This window comes from Erinaceus europaeus, chromosome 5 (genome assembly GCF_950295315.1).
Source record: "Erinaceus europaeus chromosome 5, mEriEur2.1, whole genome shotgun sequence".
Lineage (NCBI taxonomy): Eukaryota > Metazoa > Chordata > Mammalia > Eulipotyphla > Erinaceidae > Erinaceus > Erinaceus europaeus.
This window is the reverse complement of record NC_080166.1, coordinates 14,659,103-14,680,716: the sequence shown is the minus strand read 5'-3', so window position 1 is coordinate 14,680,716 and position 21,614 is coordinate 14,659,103. Positions and strand designations below refer to the sequence as shown.

The 21,614-nt window shown below is 51.2% G+C and overlaps 1 protein-coding gene across 2 annotated transcripts; it reads left to right on the top strand.

The window, feature by feature from the left end:
* The first annotated feature begins 6,549 nt into the window (after positions 1–6,549).
* ATPSCKMT (ATP synthase c subunit lysine N-methyltransferase) lies at positions 6,550–13,405 on the top strand. Of its 2 annotated transcripts, none has more exons than XM_016187046.2 (5): positions 6,550–6,695; positions 10,391–10,623; positions 11,319–11,456; positions 12,184–12,234; positions 12,872–13,405. In XM_016187046.2, exons 1-5 carry the CDS (start codon positions 6,674–6,676, stop codon positions 13,040–13,042), a joined length of 615 nt encoding a protein of 204 aa, XP_016042532.1. In that variant the 5' UTR covers positions 6,550–6,673; the 3' UTR covers positions 13,043–13,405. The 2 variants fall into 2 exon arrangements, with proteins under 2 accessions (XP_016042532.1, XP_060047141.1); XM_060191158.1 differs by lacking the exon at positions 6,550–6,695 and adding an exon at positions 6,993–7,047.
* Positions 13,406–21,614: the final 8,209 nt, after the last annotated feature.

The window sequence follows — 21,614 nt, the reverse complement described above, 5'->3', positions numbered from 1 at the left end:
ACAATAACAACAATTTCCAGAAGCTGCTTGAATTGGAATTTGTGTATTGCACCCATATGAAAGGTCTAAAACACTGGGCTGGAACGGGGAGTGTCCACATCCTAGAACATAAGGCAGAGGTGGGCCTAGTGGGGTTATAGTTACATGGAAACCTGAGGGGGCCTGGGTGGACACGCCCCTGTTTGAGCACCCAGGCAACAGTGGGCAAGGACCACATTTTGAGCCCCTTGTCAACACTTTCCCTAGAAAAGCCTAGGGGCCACACAGTGCTGCAGATGCCTCTCTCTCTCCCTTTATATCCCTCTTTCCCTCTCAAGACCTGACTGTCTCTACCCTGTAAATAAAGGAAATTAAAAATGTCAAATAAAAATAAAAACTGAGAAATGTTACCCAGGTGCCAACTACTGGGTTTAAGTGTCGACTGTAAACCATTAATCACCCCAATAAAGAAAAATAAATTATTGAGGTGAAAAGCACTTTAAAACCTAGAATTAGAGATGAAGCTTTAGGACCTTGGACTCATAAGTTCTAAGTTCAAGCCCCAGCACCACCATAAGCCAAAGCTGAACAGTGCTCAGAGGGAGGAAAAAAATCATTTTCACAAATTTGTTTGGATTTTGTATTCATAAAAAAAAATAAAGAATAGTGGTCCGGGAGGTGGCGCAGTAGATAAAGCATCAGACTCTCAAGCATGAGGTCCTGAGTTCAATCCCCAGCAGTACATGTACCAGAGTGATGTTTGGTTCTTTCTCTCCATCTTCCTATCTTTCTAAAAAATAAATAATTTCTTTAAAAAAATAAAGAATAACAAAATGAGATAATGTAGTGTATTGAGCAAAATGTCGACTTCAGGGACAGAGCATGTGTCACCTTGGGAAGGGCTCTGGCCTCAGACAGTCTTGCACATGGCTCAGAATTCAGCCTGAAACCCAGATGTTCCTGTAAAGTAATTTCACCACACTGTCACTGTGACAAGTACAATCACACACTCAGTTCTATGTATCTGATTTCAGGTAATTTTTTTAGGGAGATGATACCTGTTTAGAAAATGGACACCAGAGTCCTACAGAAAAAGGATCCTGAGGGGGTTGGGCAGTAGAGCAGCAGGTTAAGCACACGTGGCACGAAGAAAAAGGATCCCTCCAGGACCTCAGGAGCCTGTGCGGGGACCAGCACCCGGTCCACGGTCACCACTGTCACCTTTGAATGTCAGAAGCAGAGCCAGGGAGGGGCCCTCAGCCTGTAAATGTGTCTCCCAGTTTAGCCCCCAGCCCCTCAGTGCTGCTTCCTGCTCTATATCTGAGACACCTCTTTTTTTTAATGCTTTAAAAAAATTATTTATTTATTCCCTCTCATTGCCCTTATTGTTTTATTATTGTAGTTATTCTTGTTGTTGTTGGATAGGACAGAGAGAAATGGAAAGAGGAGGGCAAGACAGGGGGAGAGAAAGACAGACACCTGCAGACCTGCTTCACCAGCTGTGAAGCGACTCCCCTGCAGGTGGGGAGCCGGGGCTCAAACCGGGATCCTTACACCAGTCCTTGCGCTTTGTGCCACATGCGCTTAACCCGCTGCGCTACCACCCAACTCCCCAGATCCCTCTTCTTACTGAACATGCTGCTCCTCGCTGCAAAGAGACAGAGAAGCCAGAGCAGGTTGGCTCACCTGTGTGTGGGGTAAGTGGGTGTGAGCACAGAGCCTCAGGCACGCAGGCCCTGCTCTCTGCAGGTGCAGCGGTCCCTCCTGCCATTCTCTTGAATTTTCTTGAAACGAATACAGGCTTAAAAAAAAAATGTTGGAGTCAGCTGGCTCCAAACATCCTAGAAAAGAGATGAAGCCATGGGGGCCTATGGCCAGAAGCCTCGGAGAGGGTTTGTGGTGCTGTGCTGCCACCGTGTGGCCACAGAGGAGAATGCACGTCAAGAGGCGTGACTTCAAAAACGCAGAGGTTGGGGCCAGGTGGTGGCGCACCTGGCTGAGAGCACACAATACAATGCACAAGGACCGGGGTTCCAGCCCCTGGCTCCCACCTGCAGGGGGAAAGCTTCACGAGCAGTGGAGCAGGGATGCAGGTGTCTCTCGGTCTCTCTCTCTCTCTGTTTCTATCCAATAATAAATAAATAAATAATAAAAATGGTGTGTTTCAGTGGTACTAGCCTGGAGAGCTTCTGGATCCTGCAGACAGAACTACTTGGCATCTAAGATGCTCCCATGACATCTTCTGGGAATCTCTCAGAGTGTGAGGTGTTAACAGCGGGACACTGTCTGTCTGCTGTAAGAGGCCACAGGGGCAATTTCCTTAGCAAAGCCCACAAGACAGATAGGTGTGTGTACAGGGGCAGGTTCATTCTCTACTCTCTGGCCAGGGTTGCCATGAATACAACAAACAGAGTTCTTCTCGGGTGCTTGGTGGTCTTGTCATCTGGAGTCCTGCCTGAGCAGTGGACTGGATGTCTGGAGTCAGCAGGCAGCGAAAAATGAGTGGCCAGGCTCGTGGCCCTGGATTTGGAGGGAGGGAGGGTTGCCCAAGATGCCCAGGGGTCAGTGTCTGGAGAGCTGCACCTGGGCTCTCCTAAGCCAGCACCGTGTGGAGATGCCATCTGGGTGGGACTCCACAGCCCGGGTGAGAGGCTGGGATGTGAGCATTCCTCAGCTACCTTCCTGTTCTCCTCTGACCTCTCGGTGCTCTGCAGACAGACTCATGGCACCTTCACTGAGAATCCGAGCCTGGGCAGTCTGACAGCACAGCACACAGACCTCGGCCACGGGAGTTGTCGTCCCAAATGGACTAAGTATCTCCTGCTCTGTTTTGTTCCTTTTCTTTTGTCTGGCTTTTGTGTTCGTTTCTTTCATTTTATCAGAGCAGTGCTTAGTGCTGCATGAGTTAGGCAGGGCGCTGAACCTGGGGGTCTGGAGACTTGGACGTGTCTCTGCATATCCATTGGGGCTTCGCCAGAGTCTGGGCTTCCTGACTAGCTCCTGACCACCTGGGGGTGTCTGTGGGTAGGTGACTGTGTCTACCTAGCAGCTGTCCTGTGCGATTAGAGGTGAGAGCCGGGCATCCTGCTGGTCGTTCGGGGAGCAAATGCTGGGGTAGATCTTGGGGGCTGTGAGGACCAGAGCAACTGATTTACTGTCTCTAAAGCCCAGGAGGGAACCAGTTACTAATTCCATCTTTGCAGCAGGTTTTGGTGCTGTGGTCTCTTCCAGCCTGTTTGATTCTCTCTGTGTGTGTCTCTCCGTGTCTCTCACACTCTCAAGATTTTATGTATAGACTGATTTTCCTGACAGACTCAGTAACATCTTGTGCTGTCAGTTGCACCTGGGTTTCTGGAGCCTGGACCTTGTAAGACATTGACACAACAATTATGCTGTCTCCCCAGATAGAATCCTTAATCTCTTTCAGAATTTTTAATGAAGATTATGTATATATATATATATATATATATATATATACATATATATATATATATGTATACACACACACATTTATATTAAAAGGGGGAAAAAGAGCACCCAGAGCAGCATTATGTTTCTAGAGCGACTGGCAATCAGACCTGTAACTTCACAAATTATATTTTTGCTGATGGTCACCGAGCTTTTCAATGAATATATACGGCAGCTGAAGGTCTGTTGAGCAATGTATTTAATCTCAATTCAGAATGACCACATATTCCCCGGACTCCCTTTTCCTAAGCACTTGACCATGCACCTGGACAAGGATTCACTACATTTGCAACAAAAGGAACTTTTTTTTTCTGGATTCAGGTTTTCCATGATCATCATGATTGTATCCATCACCGCACAGAACTTGCCTTTTCCTTTGCTAGTCTAACGTGCTAGAGATATGCATTTGCTTTCATGCTCTAGAAATCCTTACTTCCATGAACATTCTAGGGACTGGGAATTTTTGAAGGAGTCTTGACTTTATAGGCAGTCTAGATGATTCTGCCATAATTTTTTCCATCCTTTCTAGAGCCTGAGTACTTTTTTTTTTATTGTCCTGGGTACTTTTTTTTTTTTTTTTTTTTGTCAGACATCCCATCTGCTGGGATGATTTTGATTTTAATTGACCTTGTCTTCGGGTCACAACATATTTCATATTAGGAATACTGAACATTGTCTTAGATTGTTCATGATACTGACATCCACTGCACAATGTATTGAATTCCAAGGTCCTAAAGCATGTGTAATTAATTCTAGGTTCTTTAAAGTGTTTTTCACTTCAATAATTTTTCTCTATGGGGTGATTAATGGTTTACAGTGAACAGTTAAATCCAGTAGTTGGTACACTTGTACGTGGGTAGTATCTCTTAGTTCTCCATTTTACCTGACATTATTTGAATTTTCTCTATTTACAGGGTAGAGACAGTCAGGCCTTGAGAAGAAAATGGGACATAGAGGGGAGAGAGGAGGAGGCACCTGCAGCACTGCTTGACCCCTAGGCAAGCTTTTCCCAGCAAAGTGTTGAAAAACACCCCCCCTTTCCCCATAAAACACTCAAACACAAAGACAAATTCCAGCTTCTGTTGGATCTGGACATAGCCAGGAGCTAAGGGTTAACTTAACCTATAGACTGAAGAGCCCACAGGCCTGAGTGTGCAGCTCACAGGCTGAGCTCTCCTCTGTCCCTAGTTAACTTTCAGATGATGTTTGAGAGATCTGGAGAATCACTCTGGCGTGTGGTATTGAGGATTGACCTCTGTACCTCATGTACCTAGTCCTGAATTCTGCCCATTGTACCACCTCCTGGCTGCTTGGGGTTTGTTATGGAGTGGAAAAAAAAAAAAAAAAACCAAGACCAAGTATCTGGGGCTCAGTGAAAACACCTCTCCTACACCCACCCCTCACTGACACCAGGGAAACAAATGCGGTCCTCGGGGGTGCCCCTGCTCCCTGGGCTTAGGACTCTCTCCCAGGACCCCAGCAGATTCCTTGAGGGTCAGTGGAATTGGGGCCAGTGTCCAGTCCCAGCCAGATGACCCAGAGGGCAGCAACCCCCCAGGTGGGAGAACCCAGTTCTCTGGAAGGCTGGGCTGCTGCTTCTCTAACCCGGACCCTTCGGGGGGTGGGGGGGTGGGTGCAGAGGCTAGTGCACAGTCCCTCGAGGCTCCTGGCTAGCTCCCATGGTGCTGGGAATTGCACCTGGCACCTGGGGCCCGAGGGAGCAAGTCCTGTACAGCGGTTATGCTCTCTCCCGGGTTCCTGGTTCCTGGAAGTAGGCGCTGTCATGAAACAGACAGCAGGTCACCTGCCCGGTTGAAAATGTTGGTTCACTGGCGGAGCTCTGCAGGCCACTTCCTCGGCCTCCTGCGGGACACAGTGCGCCCATGCGGAGAGGACACAGGCTGACACTGCGCTAAGACCTGCCACCTGAGCCCAGCAGATGCGAGTCTCCGGCCAGGGAGGGGCTCGGTGCCCGGCTGGCTCTAGTGTCACAGTGACCCTCTGGTTCTAGCTCAGAAACATGCACCTTTCTGTTTTAGTCTACTTTTCACTTTTCCCTCCAGGGTTATTGCCGGGTAGGGTGGTGCCAGCCCTTTGAATTCACTGCTCCTGGCGGCCATCCTTCCGTTTTATTGGGTAGGACAGAGCCCTGAGAGGAGGGGAGGGAGAGAAGCAGACCTGCCGCACCACTGATGAATCGTCCCCCTTGGAGGCGGGGAGTGGGGACTTGAACCTTGTGCTTAGTACAATGTGGGCTTAGCGGGCGCACCACCACCCGCCCCCCCAAATGTGCATCTGAATGGGGTCTGACTGGCCTTCCTACAAGCCGCCCTCCCTCCTTCCCTCCCTCCCTCCCCAGTGGCGGGGGGGGGGGCAGTGCTGTGGCCAGAGGAATGAGGACCTAGGCCCACCCACCACCGAGGGCAACCTGGGGACCTGTCCCTTCTCCCCACATTCCCCTTGCACCCACCCTGGGTTCTGACCCCCCCCCCCCAACTGGGGCAGGACAGTGTCCACCGCCCTGGTCCCCGAGAGGCCACACCAGACTGGTGCTAATCCCGGGGACGCGCAGTCCAGTCCTGGGGGGGGGGGGGCATCATCACATTCTGTAGGATCAAGCCCCGGCTCCCGAGCGTTCGAATAAAGGGACAAGCAGCTCGCTGTCTCATCGGCCAGAACAGCTGCCCTTGCTCATCGCCCTGCTCAAACGGCTTCGGCGAGGGCGCTGGCTGCCTTGCTTTGAAACGTAGCGGGGACGAGTGACCACAGGGGCGCAAAGCGAGGGCGCGCCTACGGCCACGCGCAGGCGCAGAGCCAGACGCCGGGACTTATTCTGCGCCCCGGGACTTATTGAACGAGCGCCCGACCCGCACCTTCCGGAAGCCACCGCCTACGGCCACACGCAGGCGCAGAGCCGGACGCCGGGACTTATTCTGCGCCCCGGGACTTATTGAACGAGCGGCCGACACGCACCTTCCGGAAGCCGCCGCCTACGGACACGTCTATGGTCCCTGCGACCTCGGGGGGCGCTTTTCGAAAGGATGGAAACGTTTCTAAGAAACCCTCGAGACATAAATAAGGTTTAGCTATTTCACGATGCCGCATGGCTGTGCGTTTCTGAGGAGCTGGGCAAAAGTGTGCATTCAGAGCATTATTTTTCCCTCTCCCAGCCCGGCTCTAGGGAGATGGTAGAGTCCACTTCCGGTGTGACGACGGAAGTCTCGCGATGGCGGGAGCGGGAGCGGGAGGTGAGCAGAGCCGGCATGGCGGCGCCCCGGCGCGGTCTGTGCGCTTAGAAAGGGCGGCGGGCGGGGGCCACCGACTGCGACTGGGATCCGGGGTCGGGCTTCGGGGGTACGGCTGCCCTCGCCCCTCAGGGCCACCCGGTGTCCCGGGATCGGGGTGTCCTGGCCCGCGAGGGCGTGTGACCTGCGGCTGCTGCCTGGGCGGGTGGGCACCGCGTGGCCACCTTCGGGCTCCTTGGGCTCCCCGTGTGCGACTTTCCCTGACAGCCCCCATTTGACTTCCCGGCCTCAGAGCCCCCCCAGAATGGGGTGTTTATGCTGCTGGGAGGGGAAGACCTCCTGCATTCTTCCACAAGTTAGATAATAACTTCTCTGCGTTATTATTATTACTATTATTGCTGTTGTTGTTTACCAGGAGTTGAACTCAGGGCGTAAAGGATCCCGGTTCGAGCCCCCGGCTCCCCACCTGCAGGGGAGTCACTTCACAGGCGGTGAAGCAGGTCTGCAGGTGTCTTGTCTTTCTCTCCCCCTCTCTGTCTTCCCCTCCTCTCTCCATTTCTCTCTGTCCTATCCAACAATAATGGCAGCAATAACAACAGTAATAATACCTACAACAACAATATAAAAGGGCAACAGAATGGAAAATAAATATAAAAGTAATAATAATAAAAAAAGAAACCCTGTAAGGAAAGTCAGGATAATCACCCAGTCACAAAGTCATGACTTTTTTTTTTCCCAATTTTAAAAATTATGATAGAAAAAAAGAGAAGTAGGGAGAGGGGAGAGAGAGACACCGGCAGCACTGCTGGTCTAACAGTGAGCCAGAAGCAGGTTCAGGCCCCGGCCCCCACCTGCAGAGGAGAAGCGTCACACGTGGTGAAGCAGGGCTGCAGGTGTTTCTCTTTATCTCTCCCCTCTCAATTTTTCTGCTTCTATCCAAAATAATTAATTAAAAAAAATTGAACTCAGGAGGTCTCTTCAGGAATATATGGTTATTACTTGGTTGCATAGACAGTGGTTCAGGCGTGTAGGGACAGCCAGAGGGACGTGGTGCTCCTGCCCCGCCCCGCCCCTCCTGACTAGGCTCTGAGCTCATTCTTTCCGGGAGAGGGTGCCATGGGGGGTTCACCGGAGAATTTCCCTGGCACACGTGATGCCAGGGATTAAGTTCAGGAACGCATGCTTGAGAGTCCAAGGCCTTCTCCACTGCTCCACCTCCTGGGATTCCTAATGTGGGGTTCTACTTCTGAATTCTTAAGGAAAAAAAATGTATTTTAAATAACCAGAGCACTACTCAGCCCTGGCTTATTAGGTGGTACTGAGGATTGAACTTGAGACTTTAGAACCCCAGGCATGAGAATCTCTTTGCATAACCGTTATGCCCTTATTATTTATTTATTTACTGTGTTGGGGGTTAATGGCTTACAGTATAGGTGTTGACATGGGGGTATTCTCAGTTTTTATGAAAAGAAAAAAAAAAGATTTATTTTCTCTTAAGATTTCATCAGGCTGCTGGGGGATGGATCTACCTGCTAATGTCCATGTCCAACGGAGAAGCAATTACAGAAGGCAGAACTCCCACCTGCACCCCCCAAATAATTTTGATTCATACTCCCAGTGGGGGAGAAATGATAGGGTGAAGGTGACCAGAAAGGAGCTCTGAACTCCATCTCCATCAGGAACCAGTGAGAGAGAGAAGGCAAAAGGGAGGGACATTTGGATGTATTGATAAGTGCAGGTGTGACTTAAAAGGAAGAGAAGAGGGGACCTTAAAAAAAAAAAGGGCCACTTGCTACTATAATTACTTCTCAGGTCCAGGCAGTGGTGCACCTGGTTGATCACACATGCTGTAATGCAGCAGAAAGAGGCAGGTTCAAGCCCCTGGCCCGTCACCTACAGAAGGGAAAGCGTAACAAGAGATAAAGCAGGGCTGCAGGTAGCTCTCTGTCTCTTCCTATCCCCCCATCCCTCTTGATTTCTGTCTCTATCCAAGAAAATTAAAAATAAAACTACTTCTCAAAAAAAAAAAAAAGGCCAAGTATACACAAATATAGACAGGTGGTTGTGGAAATAATAGTCAACTCTTATCTGCAACCTTGGGAGAACTGGTGTAGCTTCCAGTGGAGGGACTGGGGACACGGAACCCTGGTGGTGGGAACAGTGCAGAGTCGCCCCCCTGTTAATCTTGTAATTTTGTAAATCAATGTTACATCACTAATGAAAAGTAAAAAATATGCATAGATGTAGATAGATATTTATAGAATCAGCCCAAATCTGTGACCTTGGGAGGACCACTGCAGTTTCTAGTGGAGGGAATGGGGACACAGAACTCTGGGGCTGGGAACTGTGTGGAATTATACCCCTGCTACCTCGTAACTTTCTAAATCAATATTAAATCACTAACAAAACATTTTCGCGAAAAACACAAATCAGGTTTCATTTACGTATATGTGGATGAGATTGTGGAGAAGAAAGAGCCAGGCGTTACTCAGGCACACGTAATGCCAGGCTTGCACTTGGGACTTCCTACTTGACATCCAACTCTGTCCACTGCCCTTTCTCTTGAGCCACAAGTCTGATCTATTTAATGGGAGAGGAGAGAGAGAGAATGAGACAGAAGCTGAGCATCACCCTGGTGTAGCCGTGCAGGAACCTGAGCTTATGAACTTGGGGTCTCTCTCTCTCTGTACTGGGGTGGGGGGCGGGGATTGATGGTTTATAGTCAACAGTTCTTCTAGCGTTTGCCCTTCTTCCGTAGCCAGTCAACAGCATCAGGTTGAGCCTGATGGAAAGTTTCGAGACCTCCTTTGAATCTGGAGAGGTGGCAGTCATTGACTATGTGGGTCATAGTCTGTCTGGAGTCGCAGGGGCAGTTCGGGTCGTCTCTGGCTCCCCAGCGATGGGACATAGCGGCGCACCGGCCATGGCCTGTTTGATAGCGATTGAGGAGGGCCCAGTCATAACGTGCTAGGTCAAAGCCGGGTTGATGCTTGCAGGGGTCTGTGATGAGGTGTTTGTTCTTGACCTCAGCTGACTGCCAGCTCTGTTTCCAAGAGTCTGGAACAGAGAAGTTCAGTGTAGGCATAGGGGACCAGATTGGGTGACGAGACGTCAAGTGTTGGACAGGGTGGGCGAAGATATCCGCGTATATTGGCAGGTCCGGTCGAGCGTAGACGTGGGAAATGAACTTAGATGATGCCGCATCCCGATGAATATCTGGCGGGGCGATGTTGCTAAGAACTGGCAGCCATGGAACCGGGGTGGAACGGATGGTTCCAGAAATTATCCTCATGGAGGAATATAATTTGGAATCGACCAAGTGGACATGGGGGCTACGGAACCATCCTGGGGCACAGTATTCTGCAATGGAATAGCATAATGCCAGAGATGATGATCGTAGTGTGGAAGCGCTCGCGCCCCATGAGAAGCTGGCCAGTAAAATACCGGAATTGGGACGTGCTTAACATTTCTCAGTTTGCCACATTTCACTCCCGCTAAGTCCTCCTCTGCCATCATGCTCCAGCACCAGAACCGTCCCCCCACCAGAGTCCTTCCCTTTGGGCAGTGCACCCACTCCAGTCCAGGTCCTGCCTTTGTTTTGTTTCCCTTCCATTTTGATTTCCCCACTTGGGTCTGTGAGCAAGGGCCTCCCACGTGAAATCACTGGGCATCTGTCTCACTGCCCTGCTCCCCCCCAGGGTCCAGCACAGAGCCACCCCCGAGGCACCCCTGGGGGCTGCTGGGTGCAGCCGTGCTGGGGGCGGCGCTGGCGGGGCTGCACGCCGTGGCCGTGCCCTTCCTGGCGCCCGCCCTGCGCCGGGTCTGCCTGCCCTTCGTGCCTGCCACGCCGCGCCAGCTGGACAACGTGCTGCGCCTGCTGCCCAAGCGCCCCGGGCCCCTGGTGGACATCGGCAGCGGCGACGGGCGAGTCGTGAGTGGGGACCTACCCGGGTGGGGGGGACTCACTGGGCTCCCGCGCTCGAACCCGAGACCTATCCACTGGCCAGAACACCCACCGGAGTTCTGCTCTGTCCTTCCTTCCCTTTTCTCATGCACTTCCTTCCCTCCTCTCCCCCCTGCCCCCTATCACCTTTGCTCCTCTCCTTTTTACTTTATTTATTGGATAGAGACAGAACTTGAGAGGGGAGGGAGAGATAGAGAGGAAGACAGAAACATCTGCAATCACGCTTCACCTCTGGTGAAGCCTCCCCCCTGCAAGTGGGGAGCAGGGCTTTGAACCCACGTCGTCCTTGTGCATGGTAACAGGTGAGCTCCACCAGGTCTGCCTTAGGTAGCCTCTGTTTTTCCTTTTCCCTCCCCTCCCTTCTTCTCCTTTCCCTTTTCCTTTCTTTCTCTTCTACTCCACGTCCTCCTCCTGCCTTTTTTGTATTTTATCTGTTGGATGGACAGAAGTTGAGGGGGGAGGGGGAGCCAGAGAGGCACCTGCAGCCCTGCTTCACTGCTCCCTCCCCTTTGCAGCGGGCCGCTGGGGGCTTGAACCCAAGCCCTTTCTCACCCTCTGGGCTGGGGGGTGCGGTGGGTGGGGGGACGGGAGCGAGTGTGGGGGACCCCAGCAGGTATCCCCGGCCTTCCTGCCGCCCCAGTGGCACCTTCTCTTTTTTGTAGGTGATCGCTGCCGCCAAGGCGGGCTTCCCGGCGGTGGGGTACGAGCTGAACCCCTGGCTGGTGTGGTTCTCCCGCTACCGCGCCTGGCGGGCCGGGGTGCGGGGCTGCGCCACCTTCTACATCTGCGACCTCTGGAAGGTGGGGCGCCGATGGGGCTGCGGGGGCACTCGGGCGGGTCTGGGGGCTCCCGCCCTGCACCCTGAGCTGGGAAACCGCCGCACACAGGGGCGGGCCTTCGGCACAGGGAGCAGCACCCCCTCTTCAGGCCCCAGTTTATGAAGAAAACACCTGGGGGTGGGGGGAGATGGAGGGAGAGAATCTGGAAGCCCAGAGGTCATGTGAATTCCAAGGGTGAGTTCACTCAGCTGTGAGTAAAGAAGCCGGAAAACAGTCCTAATGCAAATTTATGACCAAGTGGTGAGCTTTTTTTTTTTTTTTTTTTTTGCCTCCAGGGTTATCTCTGGGGCTCTGTGCCTGCACCACAATCCACTGCCCCTGGGGCCATTTTTCCATTTTTAATGTTTGTTGAATAGGACAGAGAAATGGAGAGAGGAAGGGGGCATAGAGAGGGAAAGAGAAAGACAGACACCCGCAGACCTGCTTCACCGCTTGCAGAGTGACCGACCCCCTGCAGGTGGGGAGTCCATGGCTCAAACCCGGGAACTTGCGCTTTGCACCCTGTGCGCTTAACCCGCGGCGCTAACCCCGACCCCCTGAGTTTCATTTTTAAGTTGTTCTGCTCTAGTTTTCTCTGTTCCACATATGAATAGAACCATTGGCCGTAACCTTTCACCCACCCCCAGCTTACCTCCCCTCCTGATGTCCGACTCCCCAGAGCTGACCTCGGCCCCTCCTTCCCCTGTAGGTGACCTTCTCGCAGTTTTCCAACGTGGTAATTTTCGGCGTCCCCCAGATGGTGAGTCCTCGCTGCCCTGTCTGGCTGGGAATGTGGGGTCTGCAGAGAGGAGGGGAAGGCAGAGAGGGGGAGAGAAAGATAGACACCTGCAGCCCTGCTTCACCGCCTGTGAAGCGACTCCCCTGCAGGTGGGGATTGGGGTGCTCCCGCTGCACTACTGACTGGCCTCCCTTTCTACATATTTTAAAAATCTTTATTCACTTACTGGATAGAGACAGGAATCGAGAGAAAAGGGGGAGATAGGGAGAGAGACAGACACCTGCAGCCCTGCTTCACCATTCGCAAAGCTTTCCCCCTGCAGGTGGGGACCGGGGGCTTGAACCTGGGTCCTTGCCACTGTAACAATGGCCGCGCCACCGCAGGGCCTCCACTTTCCTCTCTTTTCCATCCCTGCTTTGTCATGCTAAATGTACCTCTCTGAGAAAATAAAAAGGTAAATCACTAGCTAGTGGTGTCCTGCTCTGTGAGAAAGGACTCACATGCCTCTCCTGCTCGGAAGGCAGATGTCTGTGTTCTGTCCACGCCTGAGGCCATCTGCTGGGTCCTTCCTGCAGGGTATCTTCAGGGAGGGGACAGCCAGGGTGGGGGTGCTGCCCCTGACAGTGACCGTGGCCTCTGTCCTCCCCCTGCCCCGCAGATGCCGCAGCTGGAGAAGAAGCTGGAGCGGGAGCTGGGGGCGGGCGCCAGGGTCATCGCCTGCCGCTTCCCCTTCCCCGGCTGGACCCCGGCCCAGGTGGCCGGCCAGGGTGACGACACCGCCTGGGCCTATGACGCGGGCGCCTTCCACAGCGTGCCCAGCAGGTCCTGAGCACCCCTGGGTGGCGGTGGCCACTCTGGGTGCTGCGTCCAGGGGGCTCAGAGGCCCGGGTAGCATGGAGGTTCCCACTTCCCTGTGGTCGGGAACTGGACCTGCACCGGCTGCCTGGCCTGTGGGGTGGAGCCACAGGTGTGTTCGGGGGCTCCTGGTGTGTCCTTAAAATGGGCTCTGGGCTTCCTTCACTTGACTGTGACCCTGGGGGAGGAGGAAGGGGAGGCCTGACCTGCGTGACCTTGGGTGCAGGGGCTGGGATGTCAGCATTAGAGGGTGTGACTGGGCCCTTCAGATGACAAGAAGCCTTCTTACATACCATCTTCAGCAGTTTCAATAAAAAGATTTGTTTTAAAACCTCAAGCCACACTGGTCCACGGTGCGATAGGTGTTTCTGGATGGTTCTCCCTTCAAAGGTGAGTGAGTGGTCCAGATACTGTTTCTGGACAGAGTTCAAGCCCTAGTGGATTATGCATCTCAAACTAGAATATTTCATGCAGGACTTATATTTTTTTCTTTGATGATAACTTTTTAACTACTGTTACTGGGAGAAAAACCTAGTGGCGTTTAGAAATTCTAGTTTTTTTAATATTTATTTATTCCTTTTTGTTGCCCTTTATTGTAGTTATTGTTATTGATGTCGTCATTGTTGGATAGGACAGAGAGAAAGGGAAAGAGAAGGGGGAGAGAAAGACAGACACCTGCAGACCTGCTTCACCTCCTGTGAAGTGACTCCCCTGCAGGTGGGGAGCCTGGGGCTCGAACCCGGATCCTTACACTGGTCCCTGGCACTTTGCACCACATACGCTTTACCTGCTGCGCTACTGCCTGACTCCCTTCCCCCCAGTTTTTAAAGGTCCTGCCTTCACTTCTACGTCACTCTTACACCTGTCACTACTTCTGAGTGTCCCTCCTGTTTCCCACTTCTCTCTCAGATGAGAGAAACAGCGCCCGGCTTCCTGTGGTGTTTTCCAGATTCGCTTCCCTCTCAGTGATGGGATAAAACAAGAGTCCTGCTAATAAACACTTCCGGTCCTGGTGGAACTGGGGGTACAGAGCCTTCTGGTCATCTTCCCCTATCACTGACGCCTCTGGGTGTATGGACCAAAAATTGGGGGTCGGGGGATGCAGAAGGTGGGAGGTTTGGCTTCTGTAATGGCCTCTCTGCTGATGTGGGCATTGGCAGGTGAATCCATACTTCCAGCCTACTGATAATACATTCTTTTTTGGTTTTTTGTCTGAAATATGTTCTTATCCTCAAGGCCTGATAGATTCAAGTACACCCAGATGTGGGGCTGGGAGACGACACGGCAGTTAGACCACAGGACATGCAGGCCTGAAGCCCCAAAGGCCTCAGATTCAGCCCCTAGCACCGCCACAAGTTTCAGCCGAGAGACACTCTCGTCCTCCTCACCCCCCCCCCCGTCGTATGCTTTACATTGGCTTGTTCTAGCCCTCCCCCTCCAAGAGAATTGGATGAGTCCTGTTAATTTCGCGGGCCTGCTTGGCCCCGCCCCAAGGGACCCTGGGAGAGGGTTCCGGAGTCCGAGAGTTCCTGAGTTCCCCAGTGACAGAGTTCCTGAGTTCCGGAGTTCGAGAGTGCGAGGGTGGGAGAGTGTCTGAGTTCGAGAGTAAGGGAGAGGGTTCCTGAGTTCCAGAAAAAGAGAGAGTGCTTGCGCCGCCGCAAAGAGACAGCAGAGTTCTGTTTGGTGATTAGTTTGTCTTAGTTTGTGAATCGTTGTTCCTGAATAAAGAAATACAGCTGCCCTGCCCAGCCGTGTGTCTGGTCGTCTCTGTTACCCGCCCATGAAGCTAGCCAGCCCGGCCAGCTGGAGCCTCCGAAAAATTTTAACAACAAATGGCGCCCAACGTGGGGCTGACCTGCGCATCTCTCAGATAAGTAAAGACAATTTGGCTACCTATGTACTATGGCCTTCTCTTCTGCTTGTGAAGAGATCTCCAAAGGCCTCTGCTCTTTCTTCACGAGACTGTTTTGCTGTTTCTGGAACATTTATCTCTGGACCACTCTGTGGTTTCCACTCGCTCTGGCGAACTCACAACAGCCAGCGGGAAGAGCCAGCGGGCGGGAGGCAAGGCGCGGAGCTGCTGTTTCCACCTGGTCAAACAGCCAGCCAGCCGGCTGCGCCCAGACAACCCCGCTCACCGCGCCAGCAACCCCGCAGCCCCGCAGCCCGCAGGAGGCCTACGCCACCATGCAAGAGCCCGATGCCAGCACGCTAGAGCCCAATGCCAACATGCTGGAGCCCGATGCCAACATGCTGGAGCCTGAGGCCAACATGCTGGAGCCCGATGCCAACATGCTGGAGCCTGAGGTCAGCCCACAGGAGCCGGCTCTCCACCGCGTGGTGCAGGGCACTGGACGCTTGATCCCTCCACGCTGCTCGGCCACTGCAAACAGGGCAGCAGACATGGCAGGGCCATGGGGCAGGGCCGCGGCGGCCTATCATGGCCGCCACCCCTGGGCACCTAGGCCCACGCCTTCTACAAAGATGGCCTGCCTGCCCTCTTTCTATGAATTCTGGAACCATCCCGGGCCTCCCGGACCCCCGGGCTCCCTGCCAAAACTGGGCACACGAGATCTCCAGCCGCCGGTCCGGTCTGAAGGCAGACAAGCTGGAGTATGCAGAGATTTGTGCAGAGATCGCAACCTGCAATTCCTAGAAGTGGAGCTGCTCGGAAATGGAGCTGCACGGGAAGCCACCTCCGGATGGTGAACCCCCCCCCCAACAACTAAGACAATATAGATTTAAATTCGTGTTTAAAATGACATGTCTTCGTAACAAAGGTTTCTCTCCTCGTGTATTAATGACTATGTTTATGTGTATGTTTAAAGTTTGGTAAACAGTAGCTTTAAGGCTAAATTCTTACTAGTCAAAGATAAATGAAAAAGGTTTTCAACGTAATTCTCATAAAGATAAAAATTAACTTACATTTAAAGTCTGAGGTAAAAATTAGTTAACAATCAATATATTTCAACTAAGTTGGTCTAAACAAAAGGTTAAATAGACTTGTTGATATGTAAAACACTACCTTCTCTATTAAAAATGGTAGATCGCACAATGGCTATGCTAATTATTCTCATGCCTGAGGTTTCCTCTCCGGCCCACACCTAGGGTGTGTCTCCATCTTGAATGGGTGTAACAAAAGGTTAAAAGACGTTGTTAATATGTAAAAGTCTCAAATTCCTTCTCTATTAGAAATGTTAGATCGTGCAGTAGATATGCTAATAACAAGTTTTGTTTCATAGTAAGTAAGTTGCAGCCAGCTGCCTTTGGGACCCTAGGCCGTTCCCCGCCCCCATACAAATGCCCGTTGAGGCAAGTAGCCCCCCAGAGGCAAGAAATGTTTTTTTTTTCAGATATGGCCCCCTCAGGCCTTCCCTTGGCAACATGCTGGTTTTGGTTATATATGTTTCTGTTCACCCCACACCCTTGATACTATAGTCATTTAGTTAAAAAGAAAAGGGGGAATTGTCGTATGCTTTACATTGGCTTGTTCTAGCCCTCCCCCTCCAAGAGAATTGGATGAGTCCTGTTAATTTCGCGGGCCTGCTTGGCCCCGCCCCAAGGGACCCTGGGAGAGGGTTCCGGAGTCCGAGAGTTCCTGAGTTCCCCAGTGACAGAGTTCCTGAGTTCCGGAGTTCGAGAGTGCGAGGGTGGGAGAGTGTCTGAGTTCGAGAGTAAGGGAGAGGGTTCCTGAGTTCCAGAAAAAGAGAGAGTGCTTGCACCGCCGCAAAGAGACAGCAGAGTTCTGTTTGGTGATTAGTTTGTCTTAGTTTGTGAATCGTTGTTCCTGAATAAAGAAATACAGCTGCCCTGCCCAGCCGTGTGTCTGGTCGTCTCTGTTACCCGCCCATGAAGCTAGCCAGCCCGGCCAGCTGGAGCCTCCGAAAAATTTTAACAACACCCCCCCATTCTCTTATGGCAAACTAGTCAGCCTCTAACAGATAACGTATTCTTGGATCCACATTAAGATTGCTATTTCCCTTTCAACTCCTCTCTGTGTCTATACAGCAAATAAAAATTAAAAAATAAAAACATAAAGGTTGGCTTAGTAACTGTATTTATTATAAAGCATTAACCTGAATAAAAATGTAAAAACAGTTCAACTACATATCATCAATACAGTTTAATTAGTAAAGCATGCTTTTTTTTTGCCTTGTCTTTTTTTTTTTTTTTTTTTAGTGATTTGATAATGATTTACAAAATTATGGGATGACAGTGGTCTAATTTCACACCTTTCCACCACTAAATTTCTGAATCCCCATTCCTACATTGGAAACTACAGTGGCTCTTCCAAGGTCACAGAGAGGGTCTATTATTTCTAGAACTATATTTATATATATTTGCCCATTTTTTCCTTTTTAAAAAATTTATTTAGTTATTCCCTTTTGTTGCCCTTGTTGTCTTATTGTTGTAGTTATTTTTTGTTGCCGTTGGATAGGACAGAGAGAAATGGAGAGAGGAGGGGAAGACAGGGGGAGAGCGACTCCCCTGCAGGTGGGGAACCTGAGGCTCGAACTGGGATCCTTACAGCAGTCCTTGCACTTTGCACCACGTGCACTTAACCCACTGGGCTACTGCCCTATCCCCATTGCTCATTTTTTCTATGGTCCTGCCTATTTCTTTCTAAGTCACACCTACTACTTCCAAGTTTCTTTCCTTCCTTCCTTCCTTCCTTCCTTCCTTCCTTCCTTCCTTCCTTCCTCCCCCTCCCCATCTTCTCTTTCTGAGTACTGATTGAATTGGAGTTCAGAGCCCTCTGGTCATCTTCCCCTGTACTTTCTCCCTTTTCTCTCCCTCGGAATCTGGACCCAAATCCTTTATGGGGAGTAGAAGGTGGGAGTTCTGGCTTCTGTCATTGCTTCTCCACTGGACATGGTGTTGGCAGGTGGATCCACACCCCCAACCTGTTTCTGTCTTTCCCTAGTGGGGCAGGGCTCTGGGGAGGGGAAGCTCCAGGACACATTGGCAAGGTTGTCTTCCAAGGGAAGTCAGGATGACATGGTAGCACCTGCAACTTTGTGGCTGAAAGGGTAAGATATAAAGCAGGACGAAAAAATGCTTAATAAACAGGAACCGCCAAGTAGGAACTGAGCAGATGAGGATGGGGATCAAAAAGAAGCTACGAAGTCTATTTTAGGCATATTCCTAGGGGCCCAAGACGGGTTATTCTGTATGGAAAGACACGCATTTTTATAGACTTAACAGTAAAAATGAAAAGAAAAAAAAGTCTATTCTGCTCCTACTTTGTGGTTCCTGTTTATTAAACATTTCGTCCCGCTTTATATCTTACTCTTTCAGCCACCAAGTTGCAGATGCTACTACCATGATGCCATCCTGACTTCCCTGGGCAAACCTCGCCAATATGTCCTAGAAAAAAATGCCAACCTTCGCCCTCCGAACAGTGCGTTAGGCCAGATGGCCACTAGGTGGCGCCATTGCCACAGATATCCGCACGGCCCGCTGTGAGGGGCGCTGGGCTGACAGTGCTGATGCTGAGTCCTCCCTTCTTAGCAGCACCGCTGCTCCCGCCTGCCTCCCTCTGTGGCCAGACTGGAGGTCGGCCGGCTCAGAGGACAGCAGGGCTCAGCGCCCCCCACAAGCAGGGAGGGATGCTGGCCATTTCTGCCCTGGCCTTGCAGAGCAACCTTGAGGACTGCGGGTGGTGGTGGGGGCTCAGGGAGGCAGAGGGACTCCAGAACTCTAGTGGGTGCGTGTAAGGAGATAGCACACTGGTCAGTGGACCTTCCTGCCAGAGGCCCCAGAGGCCTCAGGTTCAGTCTCCTACACCACCTTATCCCAGCGCTAAGCAGTGCTCTCTGATGATATGGAAATCAATGATTCTATTTCATTTTTCTTATTATAGGTCCAGGGAGATAGCACATTCTGTTAGAGCATAGGGCTTGCAGGTTTGAGACTCCAGAGACCCCCGACACTACCTTATACCAGAGCCAAGCAGTTATCTGGTCTTTTTAAAAAATAAACTAATGCATAATCCTATCTAAAATATTTATTATAGGTCTGGGCAGTGGTGCACCAGACTGAGCACACACATTAGCATGTACAAGGACCTGGTTCAAACCCCTGGTCCCCATCTGCAGAGGGGAAGCTTCACGGTAGTGAGGCAGGGCTGCAGGTCTCTCTCTGTCTCTCTCCCTCTCTGTCCCCCCCCACCTCTGAATTTCTCTGTCACTATCAAAAAAGGAAAAAAATAGGAAAATTATTATAATTCACTCATTAGAGCACAGACTTTATCATGCACGAGGACTCGGGTTCGAGCCTCCAGCCACCACGTGGGAGCACCATACAAGGGGTGTAGTGTGTCTCTCTTTCTCTCTCTCTCTCTCTCTCTCTCGCTGTGTCCTCTAACCCTAGTTAAAGAGAGAGCTAGAGAGACAGAGTCTGCAGAAGTAGTGGGATTGTGCAGACACTAAGTCCCCTCAGAAACCCTGGTGGCAAAAGAGAAGATGTTTATTACAGCACCGCGGAGCTGCAACATCACTGGAGAGCACAGGACCTGCATCCCCAGGGGCCCAGAGGCCCCAGGTTCAATCCCTGGATCTGCCTCCTTATTCCAGAGACAAGGGAAGCTCTGGTCTGTCTGCTTCTCTCTGTCTCCCAGGGAAGTAAGCACACACACACTTTTTTTTTTTAATTTTCTTTATTGGGGAACTAATGTTTTTGTTTGTTTCTTTGTCTCCAGGGCTATTGCTGGAGCTCTGTGCCTGCACTATGAATCCACTGCTCCTGGAGGCCATTTTCCCCATTTTGTTGCCACTGTTGTTACTCTTGTTGTTGTTATTATTGTTGTTGTTGTCATTGGATAGGACAGAGAGAAATGGAGAGAGGAGGGGAAGACAGAGAGGGGGAGAGAAAGACAGACACCTGCAGACCTGCTTCACCGCCTGTGAAGCGACTCCCCTGCAGGTAGGGAGCCAGAGGCTTGAACCAGGATCCTTACAGTGGTCCTTGTGCTTTGCTTAACCTACTGCACTACCACCTGACTCCCGGGGAATTCATGTTTTACATTCAACGGTAAATATAATAGCTTGTAGATGCATAACATTTCCCAGTTTTCCATATAACAATACAACCCCCACTAGGTCCTCTGTCATCCTTCTTGGACCTGTATTTGGTACAATACTCCAATTCCAGTTCAGGTTCTACTTGTGTTTTCTCTTCTGATCTTGTTTTTCAACTTCTGCCTGAGAGTGAGATCATCTCATATTCATCCTTCTGTTTCTGACTTATTTCACTCAACATGAATTTTTCAAGGTCCATCCAAGATGAGCTGAAAACGGTGAAGTTACCATTTTTTATAGCTGAGTTGTATTCCATTGTGTATCTATACCACAACTTGCTCAGCCACTCATCTGTTGTTGGACACCTGGGTTGCTCCCAGGTGGTGGCTGTTACAGATTGAAGCACACACATCTTAAGGGAGAGCCAGGGAGGAGCAGAAGCTCAGAGCAGAGGGGCAGGGTCTGCACACGCCCCGGGATTTAGCTACAGAGCTGTGGCACTGTGGTCCCCGAGGGGGCGGGGGTTGGGGCTCTTCTCTGGCAGCCCATGGGTGGCTTCTTCAGCTGGTGTTCCTTCTCTTTCTCAGTGACACTGCCCCACCCACAGCCGTGTCCAGGGAGCAGATCAGGTAGGCCCACAGGCCACACAGCCCCTTCCAGTGGGTGGATGAGGGGAAGGAGCCCAGCGTGACGGTCAGTGCGGACCCTACGAGCTGTGCAGGGCTCAGCCTTAATCCGTGACACAGACGACAGACTGGATGAAGGGCCGGTGGGGGAGGGTTACTCAAAGGAATATTACTCTGTCAAGGTGCAAGTTAAGAAACAAAGTGGGCGTCGGGCTGTAGCCCAGCAGGTTAAGCCACGTGGCACAAAACTCGAGGACCAGCGTAAGGATCCTGGTTCGAGCCCCCGGCTCTCCACTTGCAGGGAGTCGCTTCACAGGCGGTGAAGCAGGTCTGCAGGTGTCTGTCTTTCTCTCCCCCTCCCCTCTCTGTCTTCCCCTTCTCTCTCCATTTCTCTCTGTCCTGTCCAACAATGATGACAACAATGACAACAATAATAACCACAACAATGATAAAAACAAGGGCAACAGAAAGGAAAATAAATACAATAAAATAACATAACATAAAATAAAATAAAGTAAGGGTGCCAGGTGGTGGAGCACCTGGCTGAGTGCACAGACTACATACAGTGTGCCAGGACCTGGGTTCAAGCCCCCATTCCCCAGCTGCAGCGGGGAAAGCTTCACGAGTGGTTAAACAGGGCTGGAGGTGTCTCTGTCTCTCTTTCTATCTCCCCCTTCCCTCTCAATTTCTCTTTCTCTGTAATAATAAATAAGTAAAATCATTTAAAAACTTTATTATTTTTCTTTAAAAGTACTTTATTTATTTAAATGAGAGAGAGAGGGGGGATAGGAAGTACAGAGAGAACAGAGCCTTGCTCAGAGCCCTGCTCAGCTCTGGTGGTGCTCGGGATTGAAACTGGGACTTCAGAGCCTCAGGCAGGAGAGTCATTTGCAGAACCATT

What these genes read in the sequence shown, in the direction of transcription:
- ATPSCKMT (XM_060191158.1), top strand. Translation starts at nt 7,008, where the DNA reads ATGCTGCTGGGAGGGGAAGACCTCCTGCATTCTTCCACAA. An exon ending in CCTCCTGCATTCTTCCACAA is followed by an intron (nt 7,048 to 10,390) that starts GTTAGATAATAA and finishes GCTCCCCCCCAG; the next exon opens with GGTCCAGCACAGAGCCACCC. An exon ending in TTTTCGGCGTCCCCCAGATG is followed by an intron (nt 12,235 to 12,871) that starts GTGAGTCCTCGC and finishes CCTGCCCCGCAG; the next exon opens with ATGCCGCAGCTGGAGAAGAA.